The following is a 21580-nucleotide window of genomic DNA, read 5'->3' as shown; positions in this document are numbered from 1 at the left end:
TCCTGGCAAAGGGAATAACCAGTCCAAAGGCCCTGTGGTGGGTGAAGCATGCCTTGTGGTCAGGCAAGGTGGCATCAGGAACACAGCTGGAGCTGGAACCTGGGTCCCCGGCAGACAAGCTCTGAGGGCGTGGGCACTAATTTTACTCAGATGCCTCCCAAGGCTGGTTGTAAACATCTTCCTGCGTCTGGAGACATTTTTACTGGTTGGATAGAGGCTTTCTGTTCAAGGACAGAGAAGGCTACTAAGGTGTACAAATGTCTTCTAAAAGAAATCATTCCAAGACCTGGGGCTGCCCAAGTCGCTTCAGAGCGACAGGGGGACCTCTTTCCCCTCTAGGGTAACTGAAGCAAAACTCAACAGGCCCTACAACAATGTGGCAATAAAATCCTGCCAGATCCCATGGGGATCCCTCTGTCCTCCCAAACCAAACGTTGGGCCCTGGGGACAAGCAGGGCTTAGGACATGGGAAGAGGGATCACAAAGGACCAACTCTGACCCAAATGGAAAGGACCCAACCAGGGAATTCTGGCGACTCCCACCATCACAGAGCTGGAAGGAGTACCTTGCTGGGTCCATCTCACCAGGATTAAACTTGTCCATCACCCTCCAAAACTTCTACAGGACCCACTGGCCAACCACACCTACACCTGGGAACCAATGAAAGCTTGGATAAATACCTGTTCAAAAGACAGACATTGGGCGCCTTGGTGGGGAGGGACTCAGTCAGTTGAGTGTCCAACTCTTTGTTTTGGCTCAGGTCATGATCTCAGGGTTGTGAGATCAAGCCTTGCACAGGGCTCTGCGTTCTGTGCAAAGTCTGCTTGGGATTCCCTCTCCCTCTCCCTCTGCCCCTCATGCTCATTCTCTCTTTCTCTCATATAGATAAATAAATCTTAAAAAAAAAAAAAAGACAGTCATCACTGCAAACAGGTAAGGAACATGGTGGACCACTGTCCCCAACACCTTCTTGTCTTACATCTGTGTCTCCCATAATTTTGCTGCTTGGAGCAGCCCCACCCCCTGTAAAGCACCTGGTTTGTCCCTGCTGGATAAGGGGTCCAGTTCAGTCTAACATTTCCTGGGATGGCTCTGGGTCTGTTCTCTTATCCTATTATACCTCTTTTGTCCCTGCTAGGTGAAGGAAAAATAAAACTAACTATACCCCTTCTTGTCCTGGTGCTTATGTCTTCCCTGATCGTAATAGGGTATAAAGTAAAATGTGGGGAAAGGGGAAGAAAATTTTTTGCTCCAAATTACTAAAACACTGTCTCAGACCACACTAGAAACTTATCAGACCACTGGGTATGTCATGAACAAGACCCTGGAGAGGCCCATAAAGATGTTCAGTGGGGCAAGCCTGCAGAGTGGTCCCAGGTCCAAGCCCACCCCATTTACAGAGCCAAACCTCACACAAACCCCATCCTCTGCATCCACCCAACGCCCACTGACCTGATTACAACAACATGTTTCTATCGATCAGCCATCACCGGTATACCAAGGTAGATCCCAGGCCGCCCCCACATGACCCTTCTTATGATCCTTTTGGGCCCTCCACCGATAACCTGACTGCCAAAGGAGCCCACAATACTTAGTACCATTCCATGCAGCTGCTCCCCAAAAAGTGTGGTTAACCCCACCCCCAGTCCTGTCCCCCTTTATATGCAGCAATACCCTCCACAGCTCAAACATGGGATATGGTCTAGAACATATGGCCTTGGTGCCCCAGTTACCCAGACTGTCACACAGGGCCACAGGTGTATGGCACTGCTGATGAAGGAGACCCTGATAATGACAAGTGCTCCCTGTGGACATCTCACCACCACTCGCCCCCTCAGTGCCCCCCCCCAGGACTTCTTGGTCTAGCTAAAGGAACAGTCTTCCTAGGAATGGCAGATGGGAAGGGGACAGTAGTTCAATGTCTTAATACCAGCAATACTAGTGGCGACTGGGCTGTGAGACATGTAGCACCTTCCCCTGCCAATAACCCTTCTAACACTCAGCTATCACCACAAAGGTCCAGGGGAACCGTAGGACTGCTGATCGCCAGAGGATTCCCCTGGTTTGGATCCTTGATAGGATCAGGCAGGAGAATAATGTACAATGATGCTGCCACACAAAATGTCACAGCCCCTGTATCCACAGTTGGGGCTGAAACCGGACAGGAATTTGAGCTTATCTAAGATCATGAGACTCTGGCTTCCATGGTTTTAGATCACCAGTTAGCCTTGGACTCTCACTGGCTGGACCAGGGCAAGTATGTACTATTGCAAACCCATCTTATTGTTTCTACATTCATGTTTCTGGAGAAGAGAACAAAGGGATGACATCATCCTCCAAAAGGCCTCCTGGCTCCATCATTTTAAGACCCCCACATTCAAACCATCTGGGACTCCATCAAGGGGTACCTGCCAAGTGTTACCTGGTTCTTGCCTTTCCTCATGACCTTAGTAGCCATTTCACTGCTCTTTCTATTTGGATCATGTTTCTTTAATTTACTTGTCAAATTTGTGTCCTCAGGATGACAACAGCCCCAGATCCAGCTGATGCTCACACAGGGATTCAGCCCATATCCGCTGGGGACCACGTTTCCACAGCAGAGTTAAATCAGAAGGCGAGACATTGCCATGACCTCCAATGAGAGGCAGCATCTACGTCCTTGATCAGCAGGATGTAGACACAGGAGATGAGACCTCCAACCATGCTCCCCATAAGCATCAGGTGGATGAAACCTCTCTGGGGGGAACATAAGGCAGTCAGGGACCATAGGAACAAGACTCTAATGAAAAACATTATGCACGTGGGACACTTCCAGTCGGCTGTTCTTCCTGAACTGATTTTCTCACAGAGCAGAACCAGGGTCCAACCCACAACCAGCAGGACTTCAAACAACAGCCGGGCCCATATCCTGCTGAGGCAGGAACAAATGGAGACACCATCAACCTGAACGACCACAGCTCCAAAAACACCGTGAGCTGCTGGGTTGCCTGCTCACATCCACCAACTGGGACAAGGCACTTTTCCGTCCCTTAGCATAAGAGACAGGAGTGGGAACACTGGTGGGACCTTTGTCCAATAGAATGCTGCCTGTGCCTTAGACTTTTGGATCCTGCCTCACTTCTAGAGTTGTTAGACCCAAGAACCCGACTCGGGTGGCAGACCCACACCTGTGCACATGGTCCCTGTGACTGAATTACAGGCTGATGAGAAGGCCCGATCCTGAGTCCCCCACACCTCCCACAGAGCCCAGTGGCCACAAGGGGTGGACATCTAGGCATAGACCCCGCCCTGCTCCCGGACAAGTTCCTTCACCCTCGACACCCCCTACCACCATTATCTACCGAATCAGGGGACAGCCCTCCTGCAGGACCAGGGCTCCAGCAAAATCTGGGCTTCCAACAGTAAGCTCAGTCCCTGACTGTCCCAGCTGAGAAGGAAGGTTTTCTGAACATGGCCCAGCATGTACGAGCAGCCAAGATAAGGAAACACATCTGCAGAGAAGCAGCAGATGTGAGAAATGCTGTTGAAGTTCATGTGGCCACAGGCATTTTGCAGCAAATACCTCCTCCTGGGCACAGGTAGGAGCTTGGCCCGGCATCTGTGGGTTATCCAGGCATGTGAGGCCTTCACTGTGTGTGCTGGTAAAGTCAAGTCAGGTAAAGTAAAATATAAGTCTGAATCATTCCTAGGACCAGAAGAAAGGCGACTTTGCATCTAATCCCACAGCAACTGGATGGGTGAAGACCCCTGCCAAGCAGGGTCTCGCCTCCACAGCCTGAATGCAGAACAGGTTCCTACAAACTTCTGGGCTGAAGGAAATAGAAGGTCAACCTCCACTCCACAAACTCAGTTCTTCCCTGGCCATCTGAGAAACTCCAAAAAGATGAGCTTGGGCCAGGCATGAGAAGCAGGCTCAGGAAGACAGCACCCCTTGACCAGAGTTCCTTTCAGTGAGCTCACGCAGTGTCCTTGGGGACGCTGGCCAAGAAGTCTGATTAACAGGCCAGGCTTTGCAGTTATTTCAAAACCAAAGCTATAACCACGGTTCCTGCCTCAAGGTGGCCGTTTCTTAGGGGCGATGGTGGGGAATGGGCTTGTTCTGCCGTGAGCTGAATGCTGAGTGCTCACAGGGACTCAGCGTCCCGAATGGGTCCAATGCAGTGAGTGAAGCCTTGCAGATTTCCCCAGGGACGGCCCTGAAAGCTCAAGGCCTGGGAGCTGAAGCGGACGGGACTCTTGAAAGGAACCGAAGGGGCCACCATCAGGCCTGCTTCTGAGCCCTGCTGGCCTCCACTCCCTGCCAAGGGAGGCAGGACCGAAGGGTGGCCTCGAGCCAGGGGCTGTGCCTGGGTTTTTACAGCACTGGATTTCCATCCCTGCCCCAGGATTTGTTGGCTGGGAGACGTGGGACAAGGCCCTGTGTTTCTGTAAGCTACTGTTGCCTGGTGTGTAAGTGGGGGATGCCACCACCCATCGTGACACGGAGACACTGATCCTAGAAATGGGAAAATGGAGGCATGCGTCAGGCACTCAGTGCAGAGGTGCATCAAGAGATGGCATCTGTTATTGCTTGGGCACCAAGTGGTTTTGCTCAGGCTTACAGACTCCGCTAGACAGGCAGCCCTACAGGGAATCACCCTCACCTGACTCCCCCTCCTCCCTCTTCACTCCCCCCTGCCCGCACAGTGATCCTCAGCGATGCCGCCTGAAGATCTTCCGACACTCTCGGTGCGGGCTGCCTCAAGTGTGTCCACGTGGGCCGCTGGGCTCCCCTCAGACAGCTGGACACTCGTCTTCCAGGGAATTTTCCAGAGCCTGCCAATAGCTGAGCATGTTGCGAGGCTTGACGAAATGGCAGGCCACAATCTTCTTAAAACGACACGTGGAAAAGGCCAGTCCGTTTGGGAAAAAGGTCTGCTCCGAGTGGAGTTCCTCCAGCCTGATTTTCAGTTTCGCCAGGCAGAGCCCCACGAAGACATCTTCAAGTTTAATGAACGGGACGCTCTCGGACACTTCATACACCTGACTCGCCACATCGCTGGAAAACACGTAGCCAGTGCCCGAGCAAAAGGGCGGGTACTTCTCCCACGGATACTCGTACTTACTGACAAACCACTTGTTGTGCTTGTCCCTAATCGGAAACTCGTTCAGTTTCAAGAAGCCAGTGAAAAATCGAGTGGTTCTGTTTTTCCTGAGGAGCAGCTCGGTCAGGTAGTAGATGTTGACAAACATGTCCGAGTCCGTTTTCATCACGAAAGCCGCCTGAGGACAGAAGCGGTGGATCCACTCGATACCCATCATGGTCTTCAGGGTCAGGTTGAAGTAGGCGTCCATGAAGTCCTTCTGGATAATGTCGCGATGCCGCTGGCTTTCCTGCGCGATGACTTTCGACAGGTCCTTATTGGCTGTGGCTCCCAGAAGGAAGAAGGTTTTTATGCGTTTTCCGTTCACATTTTTTTCTTTCCCCCACGTGTTCCGGATGACCGTGCGAGCAAACATCTGTTCATGGGAGGAGGTCACCAGTAGGACAAGGAAAGGGGGATCCTGCTTGCAGTTGATATCTGGAAGCTGGAGGAAGTTCCCCCTTTCTTTCTTGAAAACAAACGGCTCCTCTTTAAAAGGAGTCCGACTGTACATGCTAAAATACAAACAGAGGGCTCCCAGGAGCACCAGGGAAATGTACAGCAGGCGCATCTTCATGTAAGCCATCTGAAAGGAACAAGGTGGAATGGTCAGACCTCAGAAGAAGGGGAGCATGTCTAGCTTTGCCCCAGGGAGGCTTATGCGGGGGAAGACACTCATGTCTCACAGCTCATGGGCCAGAGACTCTGGGGTCTCACAGCACACAGAGCTGAGAGCGGGAGTCCAACAGTGAGCATGGACTCCCAACAGTGTGCAATCAGAGCACGGGGCTCCAGGCCAGCCCACCCTTCACCCGTGGGATTATCAGATTCCCCTCGAAAATATGGGACCAGATCTCCCATGAGATCCTTCCAAGTCTGTCCATCCCTGACTTCATAATGAAGTCCAGCTAGAGAGCCTGCAAGACAGAAAACCGCATGTTCTGGATGTAAAGGCATGAACCGTTTGCATTCTTCTCTAAGTGAATCAAGAACCATTGTATCGCATCCAGAAAGAAGTAAGACCAATGTTCTGATCTACACAACTACACACATCCCCCTTATTTGTGGGAATAACTTCCAAGATCCCCAGCAGATGCCAGAAGTCAACCACAGTACTAAACCCTACATGCATCCTTGTAACTTCTAGTTTTGAAATCAGTCACAGTAAGAAATTCACAACAATAACTAACAATAAAATAGGACAACAATAACAACAAACTATAATGCAAGTTATGTGAATATGGTCTCTCTCTCAAAATACCTTATCACGCTGTACTCACCCTTCTTGTGATGACGTGAGATGATGAAATGCCCACGTGATGAGATGATGTGAGGTGTGTGACGCAGGCGTGTGATGTCGCGCTGGGCTACTACCAACCTTCTGACAATAGGTCCAAATGGGGACCATCTGCTTCTGGACCACAGTGGACCACGGGTGACTGAAACCTCAAAACACAGAAGCTCAAATAAGGCGGGAACACTGTACCTTGGAATCCATCCCTACTAGAGGTACTTATTCTATTTTAGGGGTTACTTCTTTAAATCTCGATTCTTTCTTCTTGTAGCCACACACCTCTGTTATTCTCAGCAAATTCTCACCAAATCCAGGAGCACCCATGTCAATGTTGTAACATTAAGAAAACAAATAACTCACTTTCTTCTGGCTCTGATGACACTCTGGTTGGAAAGCTAAACCACAGGGTAGATTCCAAGAGGAAAGTTGTCAAAGAGCCGTGAGTGAATGCCGTTGGGCCCTGTCCAGTTCTGGACTCACTTCGTTTACCCAAAACGATGATTCCCTTCCTCCAGAGTCACTGTAAGGAAAAAAACAAAAAGAATAGCGCCATTCAAATCATCTACAGCTCATGAGAGCTCCTCCCCATCGGCCATGCCAGCATGCTGCATACCCGCCTCTCCACCTACCCAGGTGACCTTGAGGATCATTTGGGCCCCACTCCAGCCCCACTCTTCTCTTCTGCTAAGTGAAGGAGATCAAGACAGATTTCACACACGGTGCACCTATGGACAACAATAACAGCATGCAAATTTCCAAGAAGCCTGTTGAGACTGATGCACTAAGATAGTGCCCAGAGCTCTGGAAGGGGACCCAGGGGACCCATAAGTCAGCTTCAGTCCAATGTCTCATGCTAACAAGTGACCTTCCTACCTAACAGCCCATGGCTAATGTTTACAGAATTTGAGACAGGTAAGAGATCCATCAGTTCTCAACTCAGTGTCCCTGTCTTCAAAATGTCATCCTGGGTGAGCTCAGAGGGACCAGCAAGGCAAAAAAACAAACAAACAAATAAAAAAACCCAAGAGGAAGGAAGAAAGGGCCACTTATTTTCATGGCAAAACAGGACCTTGAAATTTCATTCAGTTAAAATTCTGTTCCAAATACCTTCTCCATAAAAGATAAGGAATAATGATGGAAACTTCCAGAACCAGCTAACTCTCTGGAGGCCAACTAAGTCTGGCTCCTGTCCTTCATGGCCCCAAGAAGGTTTTGTTCAGCTGGAGGCCCCACACAGTTCAGAGAAATCGCGTTGGGAGGCAAATGGATGGCAAGAACGTTTCTGAGCCGTGGCTGGCAGGATGCTGAGAATTCTATTTCCTTTTTTTTTTTTTTTAAGATTTTATTTATTTATTTATTTGACAGAGAGAGTGAGAGAGCACGAGCAGGGGGAGTAGTAGAGGAAGAGGGAGAAGCAGGCTCCTTGAAGAACAAGGAGCCCGATGCAGGACTCAATCCCAGGACCCTGAGACCATGACCTGAGCGAAGGCAGACGCTTAGCTGATGGAACCACCCAGGCATCCGTCATCTTTCTGAGAATAGTTATTTGCAGGGGTAGGATGTGTAGTTTACTCTGGCTGAAGAAGGGGTAAGGGAAACCAAATTGCATTTTCCCCCCACAACACATTTTAAAAAGAAATGCACAAACCAAATCAAGAGAAAGATGGCATCTCTCGATGTTGCTTCCTTTCTCGGGTAAGTTTGCTCTTCTTCGGTGGGTGGCCTCACTGGTGAGCCTTAACACCTCTTTCCCCTAGTGCACCTTTTCTCAGGGTCATTCGCATGGACCTCAATCCCCAGGGAGGGACGCTCAGCTCACTCACTTCATGGGTCTCTCACTAGACACCAAATGACACCCACGAGGTCTGATGGGCCAATGCTTCCTGAGGTCATTTATTTTCATGTGCTGTTGGAACACATTTCCTACCTCCAGTTGTGACCAGGAAGTTACACCTCATATCCCATTTACACCTTCAACTGAGTCTGTACGTTGTGCTATAAGGACCTACTGAAGGGGACTTGGGAAGGACACCTAGCACCAATAAGGGACAGAGCCTGGAAGAGCATGTTTCTAGAAAAGGAAACATGTATCCCCCAGTTCTGTCCCTCACAGTTTGGCTAAAAGGCAGGAGCCCTTAGCATAAAGCAGCTCCATGGACAGAGTCATGAACAGGCAACTATGTCTGCTATGGAAACCCCACCTTCAAAACACACCTGGGCCAGCCTGTGTCACCTGGCTTTCCAGTCAGTCATGGAGCAACAGCTTATGTAGCAAATTCTGGATACCAGGCTTTGCTCTTTTAACCTAGGAGCAATACAGACACAGACACAGAGCCTCGGAACTGGAGTAGATAAGCAGTGTGCATGAATTATAGATCAAGGCAAGCCAGAAGGTGGCAGGTCCCTCCCTCCCTTCTCCTCTGCTTCCCGCCTCTGCAGGTGTCACATCAGCTCCAGGCCGGGGACACTGTGCCCCTTCTGGGTCAGAGCACCCAGAGGGCCAGGGGCATGTCCACCTAACACCCCAGAGGGCTGTGTGTAGGTTAGACCAGGCACATTTAAATTACAGAAGAACAAGTAAGTAACAGCACAAAGCTAACCCTAAAAGCTAGCTCTTTAGGGCAGGGAAAGGCTGTCTGTCGGGAGCCCAGAAGTCATTGTCTTTACTCCATCTAACAGAGGGTCCCTCCCTGCCCAGGCCAGGTGGGTAGGACTCCTGACCTAGGGCTACAGCTCATGATGACAAAGGGATTGGAAGTCCATATTCCCAAGAGCTAGAAAGCCAAAGAGTCAGTCTGCGAATGCAGTTTAGTGGGGCTAGGGGTGCGGAGACAGAGGAGGGTCTCCTGGATCTGAAAAAAAGGATGACGAATGAAACTTCAAAAAATGCTGTCAAAATACTTTAGAAGCAAGCCACAGAAAGGGAGAACATATGTCATACATATATCTGACAAAGGACTAGTATATCAAGAACATATCAAAAAAACTTTTATGTATCAACAAAGAAAGCATAAAAACAAAACAAAACCAAAAAAACCCCACAATCTTAAAAGATGAATTGTGAACAGATATTTCACAGAAGAAGATATCGAAAAGGCCAAAACCCGGGAATCATTAGTCATGAAGGAAACGCAAATAAAACCACAATGAAGGACCAGTGCCACCCATGGAGATGACTAAAAGGAAGTGGGATGTTGGAAAGCCGTATTTATTTGGCAGCATCTACTGCAGGGAACGTGATATGCTCTGACCCCGCCAACCACACCTGAGCTCGTACCCAACAGAAATGAGGCATGGCCAAGAATGTGCACAGCACATTGCTGCACACAGTAACCAAAAACTACCTTCCATCTGGATCCGGTAATTCAAAGGGTAAATTTAACATAAAGGATTGTTCCTCTAGCATGGGATCTGAGTGATGAGTGATTAGCAGGAAGTAAAGAAGTCTCTAAGAACACAGGAAAAGCAGGAGTAAGGAGCAGCACTGCCTCTAGCTTATGAAAGCTCCAGGTAAGTCCACCAACCCCAGCCTGAGACGCAGACCTCCATGACAAGGGCACAGCCTGGCCCACTAACAGCAGAGAAGTCACTGAGGGCCCAGAGCCATTTTCACAGAGTAGTCAAAAAACCATGAATTTGGAGCCGAGAGGCAATACATCAATAAATGGCACAAATGTAAGCAAGAAATATCCATCAGTAGTGAATCAGTCAATAAAATGTTACATAGCCATTAAAAAATACAAACTTTTGATAAATGCACTATGTGCTAATCTGATAGATATGTTGAATGAACGGAGGCAGGCTTGGAAGATATGTTCTCAATGATTCCATTGACAAAAAGTTCAAAACCTGGCAAAATGTATCAATAATAATAGAAGTCAGAGTGGTAATTACCTCCTGTGGAGGTATTATTAACCAGGAACGGGCGTAAGAGTCCTTCTGGAGAGCTGGATATATTTTATTTTTGGTCTGGGAGGTGGTTACATAGATAAAAATTCTTTGAATCATCCAACCAAGATCTGTGTACTTTGCTGTATGTAAGTCATTCCATATTAATATTTTTGAATAATTTTAAATAAAAATAAATCTCTGAATGGTGATACCTTCTATAAAATAGCTTGAATTTATTTGACCCCTATTCTGATTTTTTACACAGTGCATTTCATGGGACTCAGTGCCTCACAGAACAAACTCATTTTGTGTCCGGGTCTTAATTTATAATGATGACTGAATGACAACCCAGACAAGTGAATGTCCCTGAAAGAAAACATTAACATTACTTTAGCTCTCTTAGAAACAAGAGACATGGCTGGCCAAGGTGGACCACGGGAGGCTCACAGGTGCAACAGACAGGTTCGGGTCATGGCCTTTATTGAGTATTTTTGTAGACAAGGAGACACATGGCAAGGTGAACAGATTGGGACTGGTGAGTTTGAGTAATTGCGCAGCTGGCTATAGGGCAGCCCCTAGCTACTACCTGGCCCTGGGTCTCCTGAGTCATAAAGACCAGACAGAGACAGTGTGGCCCTGGGTGGGTTCATTTGCATATTAAAGACCTGGTCCAGGCTGGATGCTTCCTTATCTCTAAGAAAGGGCTCCCCCTGGGAGGGCCACTTCCTCCCCAGCCAGAAATAAGATGCCAAAACATAGTAAGTAGAAAATTAAAAACAGGATTTATATGACCCTGGGAAATAAAGTCTGGGACTTGCTTTCTCTGAAAACTCCGAAGTGCGGATTACCCCAGGTAATCCGTTCGGCTCTGGTACTCCGGGTCCCACACAGCATGTACTGGACAAAGTCACACACCTGAGCTGTGGATGGTCGCACTGAGAACTAGCAGTGGGGTGCCTGGAGAGGAAGCCGACACTGTGGAAATGGGAGGCACTGGGGGAGACAGGCGGCCCCTACATTGCCGGTTACTCCCAGAAGGCTTTTGTGCCCACTGTTGTTCTCTGTGGTCTCGCCGGCTGGCTGGGCCACAGCTGAGCTGGGGCCTGGCAGTTGAGCTGGGGTCAAGCAGCCTGGGGATGTCTGTGAGCTGCAGACTTTAACAGCTTTTTTGGATGAAACATACTTTTTAATTGTATTTTCTAACTGGTGACAGTGGCTTCTAATTTTACAATTTTTTCCTATTTAATAAAATAAACTGTAAGTCTATTTCAACCCCTCTTGCATTTACAAACTGTTTTACCACCTCCCTCTCTCCTACGGTGGCTCACTGGAGGCCCAACAGGGGGCGGTGGAGGCTGCAGGCTTTCTTGCCAGGAGCCCGACCACCGACCACCGTGGGCATGTCGGAGCCAGCAGCCCAGCCCTGCACACGCAGCCCCTGGATGGGGCTCCTCTTTGGTGAGAAGCACCTTCAAGAGTCCCACCCAGTGAGGAACAGTGTCGCTCTGCCTTTCACATCACCTCATGAGCCTCACCAGGGGCTGAGAACAAAAACCCATTCACCGTCCACCTCTCGTGGGGCAGCGGCTGTGGGTGGCATGGCCTCGGGGGCATCCTGCGCCTGTCCTTCCAGGCTGACCAATGAAGACAGGAACACATCCTGCTGGAAACGCTCTCGGCATAGCCTGTGGCCATCATGATGCCGCCAGCACTGTGTGTTCCCCAGGCCCTCCTGTGCCTCAGAAAACCAGTCCTGAGAGGCTCCCGTGTGGCAGGCAGGGTCCCAGGGGCTCCACGATGAAGAAGACAGACCTGCGAGGTTCTGCACCAGCAGAACCGGATCTGCTGCTCAGTGTAGCAGGGTGGAGTGTGAGCCCAACACTCCTGCCCAGGGTCCCATCAGGCTCCAATTCCTTTCCAAAAAAGGCCTTGACCTTCAGAATTCTACCCAATTTTAGCTAGAATCCTGCAAGGCTGGTTTGACCAGCACCCCGCCCCCTGATGTCTCCTCCTAGGAATCACTCATCAGCTGCCCCCGCCCCCCCACCACCCTGCTCTTGACCATCCATCCTGCTCGTCTTGCTCTGTTTGTAACTGAACCCAGCTCTATCCTGGGGTCTCTCCCCCACTACAGTAGTTCCAGAATCCACTCTGGTTTGTTCCTTATCTGCTGTTCTGCTCTGGTTTTCCTCTGACAGGGCAGATGAGAGGACAGAGGTCTGCAGGGGGGATGCTCTGGGGAGGCTGATGGGCAGAGGCAGGGAATCCGAAATGTCTGGTGGGTTCCAGAAACAGGGCGGTGTACAGAGGACGGGCCCTGGGTCTGGCCTTTTCTGAGGATACTAGGGTGTCCACAGTCCTTCCCTGGGCTTTACACACTGACGAGTCTGCGGTCTGATGGGGCTTCTCTCTCCTACTCATAATACAATAGACAAGCCTCCCACTAACTTTGAATATGGCCGCTCCAATCTGAGGAGACACAGCACAGGGTTCTCACCAATGATCACTGGTCTCAGAGTCGACGAATTTAGAGTTTGAGGAAGGCATTTTCAGGATTGACATTTTAGGCAACAAAATACCACAGCTAGGTGGCTTGAACAACAGACATTTCTTGCTCACAGCTCTGGAGGCGGAGGTTAGCGATCAGGCTGCCAGCATGGCTGGCTTCTGGTGAGAGCCCCCCTCTTAGCTCGCAAAAGCTGATTTCTCCCTGTGTCCCCATGGCAGAGGGAGGGAAGGGTGGGGAGAGAGAATGAGAGGGAGGGAGGAAAGGGGAAAGAGAATGTGCACGAGAGCTCTCCTGCATTCTTGGGTCTTTTCTTTACAAACACACTAATCCCCCACACTCACGACCTCATTTAAACTTAATTACATCCCAAAGGTCCCACCTCCAAATGCTACCACATAAATATGAATGGGGGGAGTGCAGTTTAGGCCGTAGCAGGGATAATCTCCAAATATTTACTGAGCACCCACCATGTGAAGGTGGATGCTGGTCACTGGGAGTGGCCTGGGGTCTCCTTGAATTCCTTAGATCGTCCTCAGTTTCATAAACTTACCACCCTGAGGCACATCACTCTCCCAGGCTATCCTCCAGGTTTCCCCTGGGAAGGGCCACTTCCAGAGCCTCTAGACTGATTCCCTCCTGAACACAGAAATGACAACAGTAGTGGCCTGGTGACCTGTGCTCTGACACTGAGAGGGAGCGGCATGAATGTGCTTTGGAAGGGGCCTAGAGGCAACCCTGCTGTCCCCTCGCTCTGCAATCTACCCCTGCTGAAGCTCTATTAAAAAAAAAAAAAAAAAAAAATGCTTTATTTGCAGCTCCCAAACCCTCAGAAACCAAAAACACAACTCAAGGTTTTTAAAACCCAATTTCTTTAAACCTCCAAAGCATTATCTTCTGAATGGCCCAAACAACACTGAACAACTGTATGGAACAGTTTTATCCACAGTGTCAAAAGGAACGACAACAAAGTGGTTCCCACAGATTTAGGAAGGCCAATCTACAGTGTTGTTGTTTTTATTTTTTTATTTTTTTAACTTATTTTTTATTTATTTTCAGCATAACAGTATTCCTTATTTTTGCACCACACCCAGTGCTCCATGCAATCCGTGCCCTCTCTAATACCCACCACCTGGTACCACAACCTCCCACCCCCTCCCCTGCCACTTCAAACCCCTCAGATTGTTTTTCAGAGTCCATAGTCTCTCATGTTGTTGTTTTTAAACAAGCTTTGGATTATTTCTGTAAGCTAAGACCTACGGCCTTTCTTCTAACCAAAATTAAACAAAACAAATTAATAACATAGCAGAAGGGATACAACAGAATGCCATTAATAGGGCTGCTGATTATTTTGTGCAATCAACTACATTAGAAAAATCTGGAAAATCTGAAAAAACTCCTTGTCTGCCTGGGTCTGATGACATATAGGAAGGCTGGCATCCTTCAATAGCCAACAAAACACCTTGAAAACAAATACGAGAGATTTCTCTTAGGGAACATCTCTCCCCAATTATTCCTCATGCTTGTGGCCCAAATAGTAGAGACATAGACTCTAGGTTGCTTGAGTGCCCTTACTAAAGGACTCCGCAGTGACAGGAATTCATCATGCAAACCATGGAATAGGGGAGAGAAGGAAGAAAAATAATTAAAACCGGTGCATGTTTATGCACCACACCCAGGACTCTGCAATATGTGCCCTCCTGAATACCCATCACCAGGCCACGGAAAAAAAAATTAAATTAAATTAAATTTTTTTAAAAAAGATTGTGAACTAGTCAAGGAATCCAAATCCTATTTCTAACATTGTTTCTATGGTGGGGAAAAGAATTTTGAATTTTAAAAATAATAATCTTTAGTAAAAACAACCACCACCAAAAAAAAAAAAAAAAAAAAAACAAACAAACAAACACAATGGTGCATGTGACCATTCTGGAAATGGGGCTTGCCCATATTTCAATTTACATGAAGGTCCTAAACAAGAAGCAATGGAAGCAACAGGCAGTGTTCGGGTCGCACTGTGCTGCCTGCAATGTGTCTTCACGGCTTGAAACTTCATTTCTTGACCAACAGGTTCAATGATCTTCAAGATGATGACTCACAGAGCTACTTATCATTAGCCCATGCCCTGCACTCTGTGTTCCAACTAACCTCCACGCCTCTACCCTCAGGCTACACCTGTTCCCCTCAGCCCTATGAACAGAACTATTCTTTCCCTTCTGTGCTCTGGCCTCCTCCACCAAGGCCCCCCACCATCACACCACTTCTGCTAAGCTACCTCTAGCTCACCTCCAACCCCGCCAATTCCTCAGCAAAGCCATTTCTTCATTTACCACTCATGGCACCCACTGTATGATACTTTCTCACTTTCATTCATAGATCATACATTATTATTTCTCTGTGCAAACCTTGGACTAGCATTCCCACTGCTTGACAACTCTGGCACAGATCAAGGACCATCTTCCGTATTTTTCACCATTACAGCACCCACCAACACACAATATTTGCCGCATACAAGAGCACAAAGGGAAGTTCTGAATGAGTCCTTGAGAAGATACCCATGTCTCCAAAAGCCAAAGCATGCTTCTTTGCAACATGGAGACATTTTCTTACTTGAAAGCAAACACTCACTTTATGTGACATCTCCTTGGGATGAAATTTTTTCACAGAATATTTCAGTGCCTTAGGTATTTTTATTCTGTGTACATTTCATAAGACTTCAATTATTTCCCAGAAGAAATAGAACCTGGCTTACTTCAATGGAAGAAAAAGCAATACTGACAGATTCACCCCCTATCGCTCACACTGAAGAGGCTGGGGGGTCACCAGCAGCAGCCTGTGGACAGTTATTAGGGTGTTCAGAAATAATTTCAGAGCTTTAGCAGAGAAGGGAACAAAAGCTGTGCAGAGAAGAAAAGCAGGAACTAACAGCACATTCGCCACATTAATTTGCCTGTTGGTCCCAGGAGGTAGGCATATAGGTAAGAGGATGGAAGACAAATTTTGTTGAGAAAATAGTACGTATACACAATAATAAACCATGGCCTTCCAGACACAAAAGTCAAGAGCATACATGACTTGTCAATATGGCAGAAGGGACTCTTCCGAAAACAGCTGACCCTCCGCAGAACACCCCCTGGCCCAAACACCTTCCTCTCATGACTGCACTCTTCATGAGCACACATGAAGATCACCCTCAACCTGCTACTTCCTCAGATGATGGGAAAACTCTCTCTCCATGGATTTTGTCACTCACAGCTACCTCTCAACCTTGACAGAAGAGGATCACAAAAATCTACAAATGAGCAAAAAGCTGAATCCAAGCATCTACAGTGGGGTTGGGACCAGCAGGCCCACTCCTGAGAGTTCTAGTAATGCTAATGTCATTATGACCATTTGTCTATTGCAAAGAATGCCCTTGGACCATGGGCCCCTGATTTCACCACAGGAGGTGGAGTAGAGGATTCTGGTTTCACATGGATGCTCTTATAACAGCTGGGCAATTTCTACCTCAAGGTGATGAAAACCTGTCCTTAGACCTGTCCTTTTTTCCTACATAATGACCACACGAGTCCCCCAGCATATCTTACTTGCTGGTTGTCTTTGAGAAGGATTCCATGGATAACACGTGGTGAGGAAATGAACTTTGTTTTTCCAATAGAAGTAAAGCAAAACTTCATGATCTCTGCTCGCTGGCCCAAGATCACTTGGCGCGGCCTGAAGCAGATGCTTCTGCCCAGGCTCTAGACAAAATTTTGAGGCCATGACGCTTGGGAAAGAAACTCACTGATCAGGGAGGGTGAAGGCTCCCTTGTCATGATTCAAACACTGACACCTACACAGTCACCAAGAGACTTCACTCCACCTCCCAGGACTGTTCAACTTAAACTTTCACGTACCACTATGAGCCATGAAGGGTAAAACAGTAGATATTTGAGGAGAATTAGCACACAGAAGGGAGATTGGGCAAATATCTTAGTAGTTTTCTTAAGAAAGCAAATTTCTACATGACACACTAGAAACAAATTTCACAACTGCCATTTGTATATAAATACTCTCTCAAATACTCTTAGCCAGATCATAGTGCAAGCCTTGTCAAGACACCTCCATCGCAGAGAAAGTGAGTGTCATTATACAAAATAACTATTTCAAGAGTTGAATTTGACCTTTCCTCAAACTACTGAACTTGAGAAAACCTTACCATGGTGGTGACAAGTAATGCTGAGTCACACCTACTTTTTAGGATTCCCTTATTACCAAGGGACCAAGGTGGAAGGCAGCTAGTCAAGGCAAGGTCTCATGGCCCTCAAGGGATGCTTGCAGCCAGCTGTCTACATCCGCTTCCCCCTTGAGGTGAATCATGGCCACCACTGCCCTACTCTCAGACTTCAATCACTCCACCTTCTAATAGAAGAGCCCCATAGTCACTTCCCACTGGGAATCTTTGGAACAGAAATGATGGAATATGCACCTGCCCTGCTTATCCCCCAGAGCTCCAGGTACCTCAAGGCCTAACACAGTGATTAAGAAATAGTAGGAGGTGTACAAATATTTGTTGAATAACTGATCTGCGGTGAATATCTGGGCAGCGTCTATGCCCATAAAACAAAAAATCCTCTTTCACTACATCAGTAAGTCCAATGCTCAGCTCATTCCTTCCCTTCAAGGTGTATCACATTCACATCTCCAACCCTGCCCATAGTCTGGGATCAAGGCTTCAGGTCCGGTGGAACTTCCTCATCAGTTCCAATGACAATAAATAATAATAAGCAAAGCAAATGGTGTTGATTTTTCTCTTAAGATGACAGTCAGTGCCTGTGTGGATCTCTGCTCTAAGTATGACTGAGAAACAAAAATTCACTCCAAAAAAATGTTTAAAGGACCTTACCTCAATTGCCTGACATCTCCTGGTCAACCTCTTATTTTCTTTCCCTTCCAAATCAAGCTCCTGGAATAAACAGTTTATACTCGCCACCTGCACTAAATCATCCACCAATTAATTAATTAATCCTCAACCCACGTTAAGCTGCTTCCATTCCCACTGCTTATCGGAAAGTGCTCTGCCAAAGATGACCAACAGCCTGCCTTGGGTCGAGAAGGATTTAACACAGGGATACTCAGAGCCTATTCCTCTTCCCTGATCTATCAAGAGCACTGCCTTTACCAACTTGTTCCTTGCACAGAGTTTGGGTAGGAGATGAGGGGAAAAGTGAGAAATGATGGAAAAGGGAGAGAATGACCAGAGGAACAGAATGAAATCAACATGGAGGATAAGAGTTTCTAGGGTAAAAGAAGGGCTGTTGGGGGCTAGATCAGAGAAATATTTTGAAAATTTAGGAGGGGAACAAGTGAACTCAGGAAGTGACAGATACAAAGAGAGAGTAACAAAAATTGAACATTTTGCTGGACATTAAAAATGGAATCATCTTTGGTGTCCTTTGAAAGATCTCAGTAAAGGTTCAGATTCTCTTTTGGATATCAAACCAATACATACGTATCAGAAAAGACTTTGAAAACATAATGTCAAGACTGAGCCACAGGGCACATTGGCTTTACTGGCTTTATCTTCCATGACCTACTTGTGCCATTAGGTGCTTCTGTCCAAGCTTTTCTTCTTGTGACTCCTGGGCTTCAATGGGGGACCCCCTGGTCCCAGCCTCCCTGATTTTTCTCTCTGGCTCTCCTGTGTTGACTCCTCTTCTTCATTCTGCCCCTAAATTCAGGTGCACCCCGACCCTCTCTTGTATTTGACACAGTGCCCCTTACCCAATCCCATGGCTATACACAAAATAATCCCCAAAGCTATACCCTCCTCCCATACTTTTTGCTGAATTCCAAATCCAACTGCCACTGGACATCCCATAGACATCTCAAACTCCATCTTTTCAAAATGAAGGGCCTTGGAATCCACTCGGTGACACAAGCACCAGACTGATGGCCATTTCCACTGTTTTATCTCACAAACTCTAGACTTAACCACCCGCACTCCAGCTCCATGCAGTCCATCAGAAGAACATTCCCCAAACCAGAAGTCCGACAACATTGCTTAAAGCTTTGCTTAAATCTTTTTAGCACACCCTATACTCCTGCCACAAGATGGCTTGAAGTTCAGTGAATGTGCCATTTTGTCTCATACTGTCTATATAGTAAAGTCCTTTGAACCCCTTCATGTCCAGTTCAAACTCTGTCCCCACAGAGGCATCTCGCCCCGTGAGTGAGCTTGACCATTTCCCTTCTTGACACCACAGTTCCTTGTAGCTACCTTTACCGTAACTCTGCCAATCACAGCTGTATGTTTATTTCTCTCCTACTTTACTGTAAGTGGTTTGGGACAGGAAAATATTTCACTAATATTTATTTGATCTCGATACCTCCTATCACACTTTTCCCCTAATAGATGCTCAGTAAATATTTATTGAGTGTAAATAAATATTTACTGTTATGGGCTGGACTTTGTTTCACCCCCCAAATTCATATGCTGAAGTCCTAACCCCCAGAACCTCAGAATGTGACCTTGTTTAGAAATGGGGTCACTGGAAGTGGTGATGCAACATGGGGGCTTAAGTGGGTAGGAGAAGAATCAATGAAACAAGATGGGATTGGGAGGGAGACAAACCATAAGTGACTTTTAATCTCACAAAACAAACTGAGGGTTGCTGGGGGGAGGGGGTTTGGGAGAAGGGGGTGGGATTATGGACATTGGGGAGGGTATGTGCTTTGGTGAGTGCTGTGAAGTGTGTAAACCTGGTGATTCACAGACCTGTACCCCTGGGGATAGAGTATTACGCCTCCATCAGAAAGGATGAATACCCAACTTTTGTAGCAACATGGACGGGACTGGAAGAGATTATGCTGAGTGAAATAAGTCAAGCAGAGAGAGTCAACTATCATATGGTTTCACTTATTTGTGGAGCATAACAAATAGCATGGAGGACATGGGGACTTAGAGTGGAGAAGGGAGTTGGGGGAAATTGGAAGGGGAGGTGAACCATGAGAGACTATGGACTCTGAAAAACAATCTGAGGGTTTTGAAGGGACGGGGGGTGGGAGGTTGGGGTACCAGGTGGTGGGTATTATAGAGGGCACGGATTGCATGGAGCACGGGGTGTGGTGCAAAAATAATGAATACTGTTATGCTGGAAATAAAAATAAATAAATAAATAAATAAAAAGAAGGGAAAAAAAAAAAAAAAAAGAAATGGGGTCACTGAAAATGCAGTAAAATCAGCCATGCCAGGGTAGGATGAGCCCCTAATCCAGTATGACTGGTGCCCCAATGAAAAGAAGAAATGTGGTCACAGGCATACACACAGAACACCAGGTAAGATGAAGACAGAGATCAGGGTGATGACTCCCCAGCCGAGGAACATCAAGGACTGGCATCAACCCACCAGAAGTTGGGGGAGAGATCTGGGGCAGATTCTTCCTCATTGCCCTCAGAACCAACCTCAGACTTGACCTCAGACTTCTGGCCTCCAGAGTGTGACACCATAAACTTCTCTTGTTTAAGCCCCTCGGTCTGTGGGAACTTGTTAAGGCAGCCCTAGGACACTTTTACTAAGGAATAAATGGGTAAGATGACTCAAAGCAATGATTACCTGAATATCTGCAATGTGCCTTTAGTGTGCTTTGTGAAGCAGCAAACACAATAGCAGTGTTAGACAGAATTCCGCCCACGAGCAAGGAGTTCTGTCAGCGTGTTCTTCCTCCTCTCTCTGTGAAGACTTTGAAAAGGAAAATGGTTTTTTCCACATAATTTTTCCACACTAAATTTTTGTTTCTGTTTGGAGAAAATTCGGCAGGGAGGAATAGTTATCAAAGACAAATGCTTACAGTAAGAGTCGAGAACAGCTCGGGGGCTCTGTCCATTCACCTGTGTCCTTCCCTTCCTTGGATATTTCTGCCCCGTCCTGTCTCCCAGACACTGCCTTCCCTCCTCAGGCCGCCTCTAGGCAACCACAGTGTCTTGGTGCATCTACAGAAACCATGTTCCCAGAGACACAAAAAGTAAACGCTAACATGCAAAAATCATCTCTAGTCAAATGCCAGTCGCTCCCTCATGTCTTTCACTGCTTCTCCTTGAAAACCCAGCACGGATGCCATGAATCAATGGGAGAAGCCAGAAATGTGTGAGAGAAAGATTTCACGGGCCTAAATCACCCATGTTCAAGTCATACCGACTGAGTAACTGCCATGTGTGTATCGGGGAGTGTGTCTAAGACTGTCCCAGGGAATATTAACCAAGAAACAGATACTCAGGAAATTCCCCCTTTGACACCGGATTTCTTGAGGGATCTGCTTCCAGCTCACTAATATTCTCTCTGCTCCAAATCTGGCTGAAAGTACACAGCTTTCACTAAAGATAACTCTGGCAGGAAAACCAGATTTTAATGTGAAATGATTCACAGTGAAAATATGACACTTTTTTAAAGTTCATTAAAATTGTTAAACATTGGTGGGTTTGTTAGAGTGTCGTCCTGTTCCACTTAACAACACCTCCTCATTTTTTCACTGGTATCTGGCTCCTAGTGCTGGTTGTTACACAACAGGCGGGGACTAGTTTCCTATAAAAAACCGAAACTGGAAATAAGCTCCAAGAGTTTTATTGAGAATATATATTCTATTTTAATAATAAAAAGAAACAAAATACATCAGTTGGAAAACACGAACAAAAATTTAGACTAAAATAAGTGACTTACAGCACCATTTTCAAATCCTACTCATTTTCTTTTTAACCAGTATTTCCATTATCACAACTACATGTACTTCT

General features: G+C 47.1%; 1 protein-coding gene across 2 annotated transcripts in view; it reads right to left on the bottom strand.

Moving 5' to 3' along the window:
• Positions 1 to 913: 913 nt before the first annotated feature.
• Positions 914 to 21580, bottom strand: part of B3GALT5 (beta-1,3-galactosyltransferase 5) — a 35206-nt gene continuing 14539 nt past the window's right edge. The window contains exons 2-5 of one of the 2 annotated variants that reach the window (XM_032355286.1): positions 7047 to 7101; positions 6778 to 6937; positions 6404 to 6569; positions 914 to 5709 (exon numbers count right to left, since the gene is read on the bottom strand). In XM_032355286.1, the coding sequence (XP_032211177.1) occupies positions 4774 to 5709 (936 nt within the window). In that variant the 5' untranslated portion in view covers positions 6404 to 6569; positions 6778 to 6937; positions 7047 to 7101 and the 3' untranslated portion in view covers positions 914 to 4773. The remainder of the gene's footprint in view (positions 5710 to 6403; positions 6570 to 6777; positions 6938 to 7046; positions 7102 to 21580) is intronic. The other variant, XM_032355276.1, reaches the window with a different exon arrangement.

Source organism: Mustela erminea, chromosome 1, assembly GCF_009829155.1.
Source record: "Mustela erminea isolate mMusErm1 chromosome 1, mMusErm1.Pri, whole genome shotgun sequence".
Lineage (NCBI taxonomy): Eukaryota > Metazoa > Chordata > Mammalia > Carnivora > Mustelidae > Mustela > Mustela erminea.
The sequence above is the reverse complement of the archived record's forward strand: the minus strand, read 5'-3'. Positions and strand labels throughout refer to the sequence as shown.